Source organism: Protopterus annectens, chromosome 7.part0 (assembly GCF_019279795.1).
Source record: "Protopterus annectens isolate FY-2018-M chromosome 7.part0, PAN1.0, whole genome shotgun sequence".
Classification (NCBI taxonomy): Eukaryota; Metazoa; Chordata; order Ceratodontiformes; family Protopteridae; genus Protopterus; species Protopterus annectens.
In genome coordinates this window covers 1,201,400,375-1,201,415,843 of record NC_056739.1, presented here as the reverse complement: position 1 = coordinate 1,201,415,843, position 15,469 = coordinate 1,201,400,375, and the positions used below count along the sequence as shown (strand labels likewise).

Here is a 15,469-nt window from a genome sequence, read left to right as displayed (position 1 = left end):
CAAACACTGAAGAATTAAAAAGGGGGTATGCAGTCCTTAAATGTTTCCACGTCTGGTTCTTCACTTGAGCATGAAGAAGACATTCAGCCAGATAAGGAGTAGTGTGAATACCTTCAGCCAGAGTTGTGGTATTGCAGGTGTCAGGCACTTGGAGAACATCCTGGAAGATGTTGCTAAACTAGAAGGGAGAATTGCAAAACAGTAATGCTGATGACCCACTTGAAACATGAGAAGTCCCCTGTGGAGACTGAAATTATTGGTAAACATACTTCACATTCCTTTCGGACATCTTTACTATTACTTGTTTATTGCTGGCCAGATTGAAAACTAGTTTCTACTGACCTTCTTTGTTGAACATAGAAAAGCACCTAGAAGAATAATCGGTTAGCCTTAGGTGGACAGGACATTTACAGTGGTGCTCATTTTTCTATTTTTCTTATGAAGAATCTCAACTCTACTAAGAAAAGACTTGAACATCTACAGAACTGGTTGCAGACTTCCTTTAGATTAAAATTCTGATATGTACTCCCTCTTCAGCATGCCATGTATCCATAAATCTCTAGAAATAATTTCTTACTGCTCAAACATATTGCTCTTCTGTCTCCTACCAGATAAATCATTTATAGGAATTAAAATTCTTTATTATTTATTTTATTTATTTATTTGCAGTTTGTTTGCCAGGATAGTTCATTGGGCGACAAGGAGCCTGTTTTCAATGGAATCCTGTGAGAAAAATACAAATACATAGTACACATTGCACATATACATTACAGAGTATCTCATAGGAATACAAAGTAAATATGATAAGAAAATGTTAACAATGATAGGATACATCAGTGTAGGTCATTAAACTGCAATAAAAAACACTTTTTTCCCCCAAAAGTAGCAGCATAGGGTAACCGTTAAGTAGTTAGTCAAATAGTTCAACAGAGCTGTGGAACTAAAATGTGCTGAGAAAGAGGGAAGCCTCTGTATTACAGTAATGGTAGACTTCAGCAGTCATATACTGCACTTCAGTGTTCCTTGTTTGATTATATAAATGTCTGATCCCTAGATCACCACTCTCCCATTGGCTGAAGACCTAACAAGGTCTAGCTCTAAATCATTGCACTCTGAAGGAAGCATGATGACAAAAAGACTTCCTGTTATAAAAATGTAGCTTTCTGCCATCTTTCTATATAAAAAATTAAATATCATGTCTTTAATTTTTACTTTTATTTGAGAAATCCTGAAAAAGACCTTTAGCATCATCACGAAAAAGAAGCCTAGCAGAAATAGGGAGATTTCTGAATTTTGCCATCACATTCTAAAGATTATGTTGAGCCTTCAGCCAAGCTTGTCTTCTTGCTATATCACCAGTAACTGCACCCTTATTTATTATTTATTGTGTTTTGTCTTACACTTTGTTGACCAGGTTAGCCCCACTAGGCCAGTGGCCTCTTTACAGGGAAGACCCAAAGTGGTTTTCATACTGACTAGGGAAAATCTGGCCAAGACATAGAAGAAATTCCCAGCCTCCCTACTATTTTTTGTTGCCTCACTTCTTGTGGTAGTAGGGTTGGAAAGTAAGGGCAGAAAATGGAGAAGGCAGTTGCTGCAGATGCTTATGAAAATGTATTTATTATGGCTGAAGTAGGTATGTTGGAAGATGGACAAAAGAAGATGAGGTCCACATTACGGAAGTGTCATCTAGTGGACTAGCTGATTCTGTTTTTGTTTATATCCTCAATGATCAGGAACCTGCTGATACTGTTGTACTTTTCTGAGGGGAAGACTTGAGGAAATGTTTATTGGACATAAACTGTTTGACAGAATGTCAGCGCACACAGTTTGACAAATTATGATGAGGCAAAATCAGTCTTTTGGTCAGGATGTATTTCAGGTATTGCTGTTTCAGTTACAAACAAGAATGTATATTTTAAGTGTCTTAATTCGGAAGTATATACCAGTGCTCGCTGATGAAGTTCACTACAAAGACTCTTTTTTCAGACTTACAGTACTTTATGCATCCATGAATGTGATAGACTGACAGACACTTTTATCAGTTTGAAGAAGTTTGTTCTTAAGCTGGATATTATGATGGGCTATTTTAATTGTAGGGTGGTGTGAAAAAATGTGTGTTTAATATTAGAACTATGAGGGAAGTCTTGAATCTTGGGAGATTATTGTTAGGAAATAAAATTTCCTTTGCTTATAAAAAAGGAAGCAGTACTACTGAATGTGTTTGTCAGTATTTCGGAACTCCGTAGTGGTAAGACTGTGGCATGTTTTTTTGGTCATGTAGGCATATGGCAACATTTGATTATATGATAAACAGATTACCCTTTGGGAAAGGTCTTAAATGGTTATCAGGACAAGGTAGGGGTCTGATCGAATTTACACACATTTTGCAAATGTTCTGACACAACTGTTTGACTATAAGGCCATTTTATAATAGCTGGGAAGATTGGTGAATAGAGTTTAAAGTGAAAAGTGAAAAAAAGCAGATTAGAATGAGAAGAGAGATTTGCAACTATACAGAAGACTGGGAATCAAGTGCTGGCTGGCTAATAATTTTTATAAATTACTGCAGGATAATACTTTGGAAAGTACAATATTGGGGAGAAGGATTTATTAGACTAATTTTGAGAGAATGAAAAGGCTGTTGCAACAACAGTATTGTAATATATGAGGAGGTAAAGAACAAGAGTCTCCTTTGTTAGGTAAAATTATTCATTTTACTGAAAGAATTATATAGGATAAACAAGAAAGGGGATGTTTGTGGCAGCAAATGTTATGTTGTCATCAGTTCAAGATTACATGTTGGATATGTGGGGTGTTACGTCTGAGATGCAGGATGTTGTTCGGACTGTTAAGACACTTTCTAGTGGGCAGGCGAGTGCTGTGGACAGGTATATTTCCTTACAGGAAGTGGATACAGTCTTGGGTTGTATTATTTATAGTTCTCCAGGTGCAGATGGTAATGGATATTCCTGTTAAAATATATACAACTTTAAGAGAAAAGAGAATTTCTGGAATTGTTGAATATCTGGATGGTTAATGGTGTTACCAGGGAAGAAACATGTGAAGGTATATTTAAATTTATTTGGAAAAATAGATAAGAAATTATTGCTTAATAATTGGAGACCAATTTCTTTATGTAATTGTGATTATTAGAGATATTGATTAAAATATTACAAAGACAAGTGGAAAGATTGTTGACTCAGGAAGTGGAAAATTATATTTTTGGAATACAAGGAGTAAAAGTGCAATAATTCTTGTTAGTTAAAGGTGCTATTGGCAGTATTGACATCAGAGGTAAGGAAAGTAGCTTAATGTCCTGGGAAAAAGGCATTTGATAATGTTCATTTGGTACAGGTATGGAACATCTTGCATGCTTATAATGTGGGAGTCAGAATAATGTGTTTATTATAATCAGTTTGTGATTATTCTACTTTTATAAATTTTGTTACACGTACTGTTTGCACAACTTATTAAGGTGTAAAGAGGTGTACACCAAGGTTTCCCTTTTAGTGGCATCATTTTTACTTTGCTTATGAATGTGGTCATTGAGCTGGAGAAAAGTGTACACCTTCCTCTTATACTAACTCGTACTAATGATTTGGTTTTAGTTATCATCTTCCATTATACAGCTGTTTTTATTGTCTCAACTGAAGAGGCAGGTTCCAGAATATGTTATCTTACATCTTAAAAAACAGAAGAGTAAAGGTGATGGAAGACATGTCAGCTGTCCCTATTTTGGGGGAACGTTCATATTTTCAAGCTTGATTTAGGATTCCCTATTTCTGAATGTATGTCCCTATTTTCACACTTGATTTAGCCCTTAACACAATGTCCTGAGCCCCCCCCCCCCCAACACGTGATCTTTAAAGATGTCTGGTACACAGAAAACAACACCATTTAACAGATGTTCTAGTTGCACCAATAATCTTACATCTCCCTTTTTCAGAAGCAAAAACAAATGCCCTTGTGTCTTAGAATTTTGCAATACAGTTCATCTAAGTCTACTGATTTTCCGCTAACTCTTTGACAATGTGATTATTATTTTTCCATCATTTTTGTTCCTCTCTGATTTCTAAATATCTGTTTCTGAGAAGTATCCCACATCCCTCCCGGAAGGTGGAAGAGTTACATGCTATTTGGTATTCAGTTTCTACGCTGATTTGATGTCCAGATTTTTAGGTGAATGTTGCTATTTTTCAAGAGTATTTGTTCCTGTTTTCAGTGTCTGTGGATTGAGATGTATGAACATTGGTGGTGCTAGCATCAACTGTTAAGATGAGAAAATTTTGAGGGTTTGTTTTGGAAAGAGAGACTGCATACCGAGACAATGAGAGGGCTTGTTAAACAATCTCATGGACACTTGTACAGCCTCTCTTTAACCAACCTCCTCTTTAACAAGCCATCAAATTTCTGCCTTAGCCCTAGCAAAAGACAACAGAGAAGAACAACACTTCCGCTTCCCCTGGGCTAAATAATGACAGACATTTGAGTTTTAGACTTCATATTCATTAGAAAATGCTTACTAACACAAATCCTGTTATTCTAGCTGATTTATAACCTGTAAATGATATTTTGTATGCATTTTCTGATTAAACAGCCAATCGTTTATCTAGCCTAAGGACGGGTCCCAGCGAGACCGGATAAGGGGGAGTCTACTGTACTATGGCAGACTTTTAAGTTACTCAGTTCAGTTCTTCTGGGATAATTAGTATATTTAGGAAGTACATATGCTTGCCCAACAATTAAAAAGGTGGAACTTTTTAATATTGTTTTGGAGTGTATGTGGATCATATTTAAATCTAATTTGAAGTGTTATTATCTGTAAAAGGAAAGAGGACAGTGGGATGGTATTTTTTTAAAACAGTAGTATTACATTTTTTACATATGTATTGGGTGGAAATGGTATTTTCTTTAAAGATTCCATCAATCCATCTACCCAGAGCCCTTTTTTCCCCTTTTTTACACAAGGGGTTGGGGTGTTACTTGGTTGGGATGTTACTTTAGCAATGATAATAATATAGTTCCAATATTCACACTGCCAAGTGACTATCCCCGCCACAGTTGTTTTTCCATATCACACATACATATGCATACTTGCACCTATGGTCAATTTATAGTGTCCAGTCCACCTGCTGCATATCTTTGGAATGTGGGATGAAGCCAGAGCACCTGGAGGAAACCCATGTGAACACAGGGAGGACATTTAGACTCCATACAAATGTTAGGTTAGATATATTATGGGAAATATGCTGCCTTCTGGATTTAGTTTTAAATGACAAAAGAAGAAAAAGGTTATAAATAATGATGTCCGTGACTATTATAAGAAAGTAAAGTTATAAAACATTGATTTATGACAACTGCAAAAGAATAGATAATGACAGTGCAATAATGTCATGAGAAATTTTGCTATATTGATCCTATGGGAAGACTTAATGTTGGCACAGAAGTGCACTGTTTACATGGCAGACACAAATTTAAGCAGGTGTGGTGATGGTCTGATTTTTTATGGTATTTTTTGATTAACACATTGCCAGTAAAAGCTAAAAATAAATATAAAATGGAGGATGAGAGGCTTTGTATGTTGCATAGTATGGAAGAAACTCCACAACATTTTTTATTTATTTATTTTTTGGATGTAAAAGGGTACACATTTTTGGCCTTTAGTGGCAAGGGCTGTTAATTTACCAGAACCATGCTCTGTGTCTTTCCCTATTATCAGATTGGGTGTGTATGATACTGTTTGGTGATGGAGGGTAGATTATATGGCAAGAGTGTGCATGACATTAATCTGTCTTCTATGGATGGATAGGATGGAAGAAAATATTTGCAATAAAAATTACATCAAAATTGGTTGTTACAAAATAAAGCACATGCTGTTTTAAAGATTGGGGATGTTGAAGTTTTATGTATATGTACAATAGCAAATTTGTTGGGGGTTGTGCATTCTTTGACAGTGGCGGAAATGTTTTTATGATTTCTTTTCTGTTTACTTTTTCTTTTTGTCTATTTTTGGTGTATATATGTTAACATGGTTTTAGTTTATAGTAAAGACCCCTACATTTTTCAGTAAGTGCCATGGGCTCTTTAACATATGCATGGACTACCACAAACTCAGGCAAACGGGAACAAGTTCAACATCTTATCCTAAGCATTTTGCTTTCTGTGGTGGGGTTCAGTCTCAAGTGGCCATGCAGGGGGAGTCCCTGTTTAATTATTACTAAATCTGGGGTCACTGCATTTTGGTAAAAGTGATAATTAAGTATCTTAAATTTTTGTTTCATTTCCTTATCCTGAATAAACAGGCTTCATTCAAAAAAGTCTTCAATCAGATGAATGAGTATCAGTCTAGGTATAAAGAGGAGGAAAGTAAAGAAGGGTAAGAAAAAAGGTAAAACACAAAATAAGGCCTAACTTGGCTACACTAAAATTGATCTGAGAGTTCTAACCATTAAGGGGCTGAACAAAAGACAGAATGCTAATGATAGAGAGAGAGAGAGAGAGAGAGAGAGAGAGAGAGAGAGAGAGACAGAGAGAGAGAGAGAGAATAAGTAAAAGAACAAAGGTAGACATCAAGACTAAAACTTACAGGCAGGCACAGATGAACAACTCAATAGGTAAAAAACAGGACTAAAGCTAATGTGCAAAAAGCACCGTTCAACAAAAGGAAAGTAGGCAAGCAGGGACCAGTGTCAGGTAATTGTAGGAAGCCGCAAGGAGTTTTTTTCAGAGTCAAACAGGCACTTGGTAAAGGGGCTGAAGGTCAGAAATGGAGAGAGTGAAAATCACAGTTCCTACCTAACCTCCTTAATGGATCAGCAGACAGTCCCTACCTAACCTGTTTAATGGATCAGCGGGCAGCCTCTACTTAACCCGCATAATGGATCAGGGGACAGTCTGTACCTAACCTGCTTAATGGATCAGCGGACAGTCACTACCTAACCTCCTTAATGGCTCAGCAGACAGTCCCTACCTAACCTGCTTAATGGATCAGCGGAGTACACTACAGTTGTGTCTGTGGTGTCTGTGTGTGTTTAGGGGGGATGTATGTGGGGGTTCTGATCATCAAGCACCAGTAGTTTGATACAGGAGGGATGAACAGTCATATAATATGTTGTACAGACTCGCCTACCCCAAGCACCATTTTTTTAAAACAGAATATTACTTAATTGACATTATTTTCATTAAGGGAATGAATACAATGAAATGTTTCTGCCAACAAGACCGTGAGTTGCACCATGTCAATACTGTGCTTAATCAAGTTAGGAGAAAGATGGTTCTGGTTCTTAATAAAGCAGATAATGCTAAACATAATCTGTCAGATTTAAGGTACGAAACCTGAATGTCATATAATGCACAATTACCATGCACTAAGGGGTCTGAAATCAAAAGTGAATACATACTGAACATTTCGATTCATATATTCCCAAATAAACCAACAAAAGCAAGCATAAAACATTCAGTGTTTGAAGAGAGAAGTCCCTCCTGCACATTCTGTGTCAGGGCATTACCCCCAGACCCTACCTATACTCTCCATGAATGTGCCATCTTGGGGAAAGAGCAATTAACATTTTTTATTCTTTCTCTGAGGTTCTGCTGCCATGCAGTTAGAATTCTTACATGGGGATAAGAGTATGTTGAATTAAAATCATTGTGGCAATACAACTCTGTGAATAAAAATTTTAAATTATTAACATAGTAGCATATTAGGGGCACAGTATTAAAGTTATAGCAACTATCAGATATCAGCCTAAGATAGTAAATAAGGTAATGAGAGTCAGGAATGTTTATCTGTGTAGTATTCTTTAGAATGTGTACATACAAGTCTAAACTGATTTACCCAAACAGATGCTTAAGTGTGCCTTTTTGTGTATGGAAGGTTTGGTAGCCATCAACTTATAGACTGTACATTTTTTAATGTAGTATATTTTGCTCATTGTACAGATTTTTGAGTATTTATATGTAAGAAAGATTGCATGACAATACTTGTAAATACCTGTATGTATGCAGCGCCTTAAAGTTCTAGTTAAGATCTGTAATGGTTATGGAACGTCTTTTGAACAACTTAGATTTTTTGAACCCATTACAGAATGGTCTTCTTAGTAGAAGTAAAGTATTTCTAAAATTATTTAAAGTATTGTGCAAGTTTAGGTTATCTGTCTCATAGAAGCTTGCTTCCTGTTACCATTTAAAAGTTGATTCCACATATGAGAATAAAAAATACAGTGGCAGTTTTCATGGTGTTCTGGTTTCTGACAATTTGTATTATCACCATCTAGAGTGACGTTAATAAATTTAGCAAGTGCTATAGTTTTGGCAATTTCCTTTTTAGAGGGGTATTCTCGCTAATCATTCAAGGCTGGTCCTCTATTTCTATTTTCTGCCTTGCTACCATAAGATATAGTTGCTGACAGGAAATAATTCTAATGGTGTGACTGATTATGTGGAGATGACAAATCACTTTCATCTTCACCATCATCTGTTCTAATCAGCAAGTACATAATTTTATAGTTTGACTTTCATTCACTGATTGCTGCATAAACATATCCTTTTACTTGAGAAAAAATACATAAATAGTAGCGTAACGTGTAATGTCATAATTTAAAATGACAATAGATTTTTTAACACCCTTTTCATCTTGCTGTCTGTTCTTGTTTGTCTGGCTTATATTCTAGACCAAGCTACTAGCTCAGTACGTTTTGAATCTTGCTAAGTATGACCAGAACTATGATATCCGTGACCGTGCTCGCTTCATTCGCCAGCTGATAATCCCAACGGAGAAGAGTGGTGTCCTCAGCAAGTATGCACGCAAGCTGTTCCTGGCACAGAAACCAGCTCCAGTGTTAGAATCCCCATTTAAAGGTACAGGTTCTGCAAAGCTATCCTGTTCAGCATTTATGTTTGGGCAAAGTAATTCAATTTGTCTTAACATTGTTAAATTTTCTTTTAAGTTGCTATAGAATTTCATACTAGTATATCAGGGTCTATGTCACATAATCAAATGTTCAATTCTGCAAAACTCTGTTCGTCGAGACGAAAAGAGCAAATGTTTAATTAAGCAAGTGGTAACATCAGCAAATGTCTTAAACACAGAATGGAATTATATGACAAACATCGCGACCATCAAACACACCGGAGTATGCTCCCCCCACACACACCCCTACAGCCCCCCTACACTTATATATACCAACTCCGAGATCGCACTACAGTGGGAAAGAGGGCAGATTTTCTGATGTTGGCCAACTAATTCTATTCCCTATTTAAAATATTCACTGATGTAAACGTTTGCTTAAGTGAACATTCTCTCTTTTCAGTTCGACAAATGGAGGTTCACGGAGCTGAACATTCGATTATGTGACATAAACCTAGTATATCAGAATATACAGACACAGGACAAGTAAGCAACTAGCTTCACTGAACACTTCCAGCCATAGAGCACCTTGATTTATTTTCTTTTATTAGGAAACACTGTACAAACGTATATAGCTGAAATGTGTATGCATATGTGTGAATGGGGCTGAGAGCTACTATAGCAATAACCCACGCCTGGGTGTGGGTAATGCTGGATTTACCCACGGTTGGTGTGGTTTGGTCATGAGGGTGAAGCCCGAGTGACCAAACAAAGCTAACCGTGGGTAAATCCAGCATTACCCACACCCAGAAGTGGGTTATTGCTATTATACAATGACATTATTTAAGAAAAAAATAATTAATTTTCTTAAATAATGGCATTGTATAATGCCTCCTTGCTGCCCATCTGCAGCTGTCTGGTATTCTGTGGCAGTTCTAATGTACTGTGCATGCGTATGCCTATGCAGTACATCAGAGCTGTGGGGAAAAGCAACGGAGAAAGCAAGATCTCCATTGCTTTTTACAAACTGTTTCGCTATGTTAAATGGGTTTAACATAGTGAGACAGCTTTAAAAAAAGCAATGGAGCCGTTGCTTTTTTTAAAGCTGTCTCGCTATGTTAAACCCATTTAACATAGCGAAACAGTTTGTAAAAAGCAACGGAGAAAGCAAGATCTCCGTTGCTTTTTACAAACTGTCTTGCTATGTTAAACAAGTTTAACATAGCGAAACAGCATTAAAAAATGCAATGGAGAATCTCCATTGCTTTTTTTAATGCTATCTCGCTATGTTAAACGAGTTTAACATAGCGAGACAGTGTGAAGCAACGGAGATCTTGCGTTCTCCGTTGCTGTAAAAAAAAAAAAAAGAATTATAGTAATGGAAAAAGTCGATGACCGGACCTTTTTCCATTACTATAACTCTGATTTACAATAGGCATGCTGACCAATCAGCGTGCACGTTTTTTGAATATTAATTGGGGGTTATTGTATAATGGTAATTATTGCACAGAATTAAGGCTATGAGCTGTTAAGAGTTGCTTCCTGTAGTCAAATGTTTGATTCTCTCACCTTTCATCTGCCTACTGTGTTACTTTGAGCAAATCACTTAAACAGATGGTCTTCTGGGGCAATTGAGAAATTAGGCTAGGCTTCTCAATGGTCTCCTGGACTGCAAGCTAAGAAATCACCTATTATCCTATGATCCTATGGCATCTAAACTTCACTTGGGTAAATTTGCCTTACCTAATGGCTGGTGTCACATAGATGTCCCAACTTCAGCAACCAGAATATTTCAATCTCAGTTGTGAGTGACAGGGAAAACAACTACTTTAATCACAGTTTACCTCATCTGCTAGTCTGGAGGTTATACTGTCGATGTTGTGTAGAATTATAGACTTTTAGTGAGCATCTAAATACTTCAAACTAAATGGTTTCGCTTCTTTTCAAACAATGTCACTACAGGCACTATTTTATTTAAAAGTTTCTTAATGAGAATCATTCCCAGCATCTCCAAGTGGAAGTTGTTAAAGCCAATGTATTAGGAACACCTGTTATAAGGGAATTCATAACAATTCTAGACCTAGGGAAGTATAGACCAATTCAGAATAATGACCCAGAGAAAGTTCACAGTTAGTCTGTATCTTTCCAGTTTTGAAAAAAGTCATCTTAGCCCTACTGATAGGAGGATTCATTGTTTGGACAAGAGGACAGCCATTTGGTTATGTGCACCCACAGCCATTCTGAACAAGTGTGATGTAAAGCCAAGAATGCAAAGGAGATGGACTGCAGGGATAAGTTTCAGATTTATACACCAAATTTTCACGATGCTCCACCGTTAAAAAAAAACTCTCTTACCCCTTTGGTTTAATGTACAATATTTACTATAGTTATGATAATAAAAGGGTCTATATCAATTTGTCAAAATGTCAGCAGTTCGAACACCATATGTTCGAACTGTGACGTCCGAAAACAGATTATCGCAAAGCCGTGGAGCACCAAATTCTTTCCCAGGGAAAGAATTTGGTGAGCCATTTCTGTGGCTTCGCTGTATAACTAAAAGCAAGTAAGGAATAAAATATACCTAAACAAACCATTAGATGGCAATATATAGGTATAAAATAACATACATTTACAAAGGACACCTTCAATGCATTAAACATCTTGATATAAACTTGTGACAATATAAAATATTTTAAGATGTCATAGTAATTTTGTAAATAAGTTTTATGAATTGTATTTTAAACAAAATTAATATATGAACAATGGAGATTTAACAGTTAAAGATTTAATTGAATGGATTTTTTGATTGGTTGGGGTACTGACGTGAATGTATTTAAATTGACATTTGTTTTTAATGAGTGCATCTGATGAAGTCCATGGAGGACGAAAACGCATGATTTTATAATAGCGTTCATTCATTTTATACTTTTGTGAATAAAAGCTTTAGACTTTTGGACCGCTTCTCCTTTGGGGTTCCTCTCTTTGTATGGTGGGAGTTAAGAAAAATATCATATTTACTGACTGTGCATATTGTTTATATTGCACATATGTATGTGTGTGTTTATTAGATAATATTTCTATAGTACTGTCAGAGTCCCACCCACATCATACCAATTATAATCCAACTTCAGTTACACAAACTGTACAGTACATTATTACAACAATGCAAACTAACCAGCATGCACATAGGCAGAGGTAACAATGACATTTCACAAAGAAGCATTTCCACTTAAAAATATTATCTATTAAATAAAAATTTTACCCCGATATATTTAAAAATCAATATTGTGGTGAAGATGATTGAAGCACCTTCCGTAATATAAAAGAAACTTCTATTTTCATTCCTTTCTCCTACAAACTAAAAAAAAAAATCTTTATACCATATATGTCTGTGTGTATATATGTATATTTAAAATATATCTATTGATATTGATTTGATATATGTATAAACATATATATAAGTAACCATGCACTCTTTGAGCCATAATTGCTGCTTCTCCTCTTGAACTATAATTCTCTAGTAAGCATAGACAGAGACACAGTTGGACACTATGCTGAATATATATTAATATTGACAGTTTACTCTCCAACTTTGATAGCTTTCCATTAAAGCTATCACTTAAACACAAACTTCCCATTGTTTTCCTTTTCATCTGTTGCTAGCACAGTACAACCTTTTGCTCAAATTATTTAATGCTGATGCATATTATATGTTTGAAATGAAAGTTGAGCAGATAGTACAAAATTCTACCCCTCAAAATTAATTTATATGTCATGACATGGTGTTGTATACTAAGCTACAGCCATGCAGAGACTCACCTAACTTAGTCCACTAACTTCTTCATAATGCCTGACTGCACAGACAGTAATAAATAGTAGGACATGTCAAAATAAATCAAATCCAACATCTTACAACAGAGATTAGGGATATAAGGGCTGGTTAAAGCTCTTCTCACAGTTACTCAAATTTTTACCCCATCAAATCTTGAGTCAATTTAATGGTGTATATACTCTACAAAACCTCTCACAGCATCTCAAAAAGTACCTTAAATTTATGCAGGTGCCCTAAATTCATGGGGGTTGTGATGCCCGTGCCCTGGCCCAGCAATCAAGAAGCCTCAATCCTCATCACTGACACCAGAGAGGGTGACTCCTAGAAGAGGAAAGGATAACTAATGCACACAGTAAAGTACAATTTCCCTTAAGTGCACACAGAGATCACAGTCAGTCTGGGGCTGGTTGCTTCCTTGCTCTCCAGGTCCCCAATAAGACTCCCCACTGGCACAGCTATAGGGTCCAGATCACAGCCTAGCTGGCAAGCTAACCTCCAGTACCCTCTCTGTCCAACCAGTGTTTCGTGTCCCTGCCCAGGTAGCTGACACACACCGACACTTTGAGATAGGTATTTATACAACTTCACAGACACTCCTGGGAAAGACTGACACAGATGCTCTAGCTGTGTCCCTTTACCCAGACTATACGGTAGTAATTTCTGCTACCACCAGCTAATAATATCAGCTACCCAAAGGCCCTTGAAAGGGTGTCCAATTATTACTGTGCAATATTATTATCCAATTAGTAATGTGGCTATTCAGTCTAAGGCTTATTTTAGAGTGGCCTATTACAATGAACTCTATAAATATGCAATGTACTCCAGAACCTACTTCTCTACACAAACCAGCACAGGTAAAGGTTTTAAAATATTCAATAATAAATAATTAAAACACAAGACAAAACTACTACAGTACAATGCTACTCAAGTTCAGAGATCCCACAAAAACTTAAAACAATATTGTAGGAAAGATCTGATTTCAAAGAAAATACTTAGTCTAACTTTCTTCTAAATTTACCTAATCTTAAGAGAAATCCCAGTGCTATAATCCTACTTACATACATAAAGCATAAGCAGTGCTGGGTTAGATGTCCAAGATCAAAATGTTTCTTTTAGTCTCTCACTCAACAATAGTTTTTAAACACTAACCAATAGCTCTCTAGGGCCCTCCCAAATTACTTCACTTTGACACTTAGTCTGGAGTTCTCAGGCCACAAACTGCATTATTTAGCAAGCTAACACCTTTTCAGGAGACTACAACAATAAAAGGCATTTCACATATACACTCTAGCAGAAACCAGAGCAATAAAGCACCTTCCACAAGTAAAGTCTGGCCCTTAACTTTAACCTTAAAACAATGGGCATGAAACCTTCATCCAGACTCACTGTAGCCGACTTGTAAAACATCAAAGAGATTCATAAGATCTTTTCAACTTCAAAAGACACATTTGAAATGCTTGGCTTAGTTTTTCTTACAGCAGATGGCAATGTTGCAACAATCTTGAAGTTCACATTTTACAATGTTTTCTTTCATTTAAAAACACAAGCCTGTATTTTATATTTATTTATACAATGGATAGAATTATGTATCAAATTCTATTTGACTAGGCTGGCAGCCTTCGCCCATCTTCCTCCAATCTTCACAGGGGTCTACTTAGATGTCAACATCAAACATACTGCTGATGAGTTCACCAACCACATTGTCTCACAACCACACTTGAGCACTACAACGTATAGTCTAGGTTACAATGTTTTTGCAGGGAGACTGTGACCCTCTGCACCATCTAATGTTGGGGGCACTGCCTCCACACCCACAAACCCTAACCCCTACTGCTGAGCTTTATTTATTTAGGCACTTATTGCTTTTGTTGGCTGGGATAGTCCATCTGGGTAAATGCCCTTTTTCAGCAGAAGTCAGGGAGAAAACTCCAGATTATAAAGTATATATCTTACAAAATAGTTGGTTACAAAAATCTGAATATAATGAAATAATAAGTCACAGTCAGTAGTAAGAGCAAAGTACATTACAGTTTAATAATTATTCAGCTAGACAGGATTAATTTGGGTTTGTACATTTTGAATTAAATATCTAAACAAAATTTTGTGAAAGCAGACAAGAAAAGGATGTAAGAAGTAAGGCAGATAGTGTCAACAAAGGCAGAAAAAAGTGGAGAGAGAGAGAGAGGCTCATCAAAAATGTTAGAGGGGGAGAGTAATAGAAGTGAAGTGTATAAGCAGACAATCTATAGAAGAGAGGATAGAATGTAGTAGTAGGTGGAGGGAAAGCTGGAAGTAAAGTAGAGGGAGAGAGTATGTGATGGAAATTCAGTAGGTGATTCATTGGACAATTATTCTGGGGTGGCACAGGGGCAGAACCAGGAGTCTTTTAAGTGGGCATTTAGCCTGATTTTAAAGGAGATAGTACAGGTGTTTTATCTTAGTGTCAGGGGAATGTTGTTCCATATTCTAGCTACATATATACATATAAGGAGGTTTCACCATTTCAGAGAAATGGCAGCCCACAACATGGTGGTAGGCTGATATGTAGTAGGCTCCTTAAATGGCAGCCTACAAGATGGTGGTAGGTTGATCTATGGTTGGCTCCTTGTGGGTTATATCACTTCCATGAGTCCACGCTGATCCAAATCATGCTTGCATAAAGTGTAAAGCTAAAATGGCGGACTGTTACACATGAATGCCTCCATTACCACTACTCAAAGAATTTGCAAAATACCATTTAGTGCATATCATGGGTGGATGTATACAGTTCTTAAACACCTCTGCTC

The 15,469-nt window shown here is 36.6% G+C and overlaps 1 protein-coding gene across 4 annotated transcripts in view; it reads left to right on the top strand.

Annotated features, from left to right (window-relative positions):
* AP3B2 (adaptor related protein complex 3 subunit beta 2) overlaps positions 1–15,469 on the top strand; it is a 905,004-nt gene that overhangs the window by 627,640 nt on the left and 261,895 nt on the right. For all 4 annotated transcript variants that reach the window (XM_044077817.1, XM_044077816.1, XM_044077814.1 and 1 more), the window contains exon 16: positions 8,676–8,862. In XM_044077817.1, the coding sequence (XP_043933752.1) occupies positions 8,676–8,862 (187 nt within the window). The remainder of the gene's footprint in view (positions 1–8,675; positions 8,863–15,469) is intronic.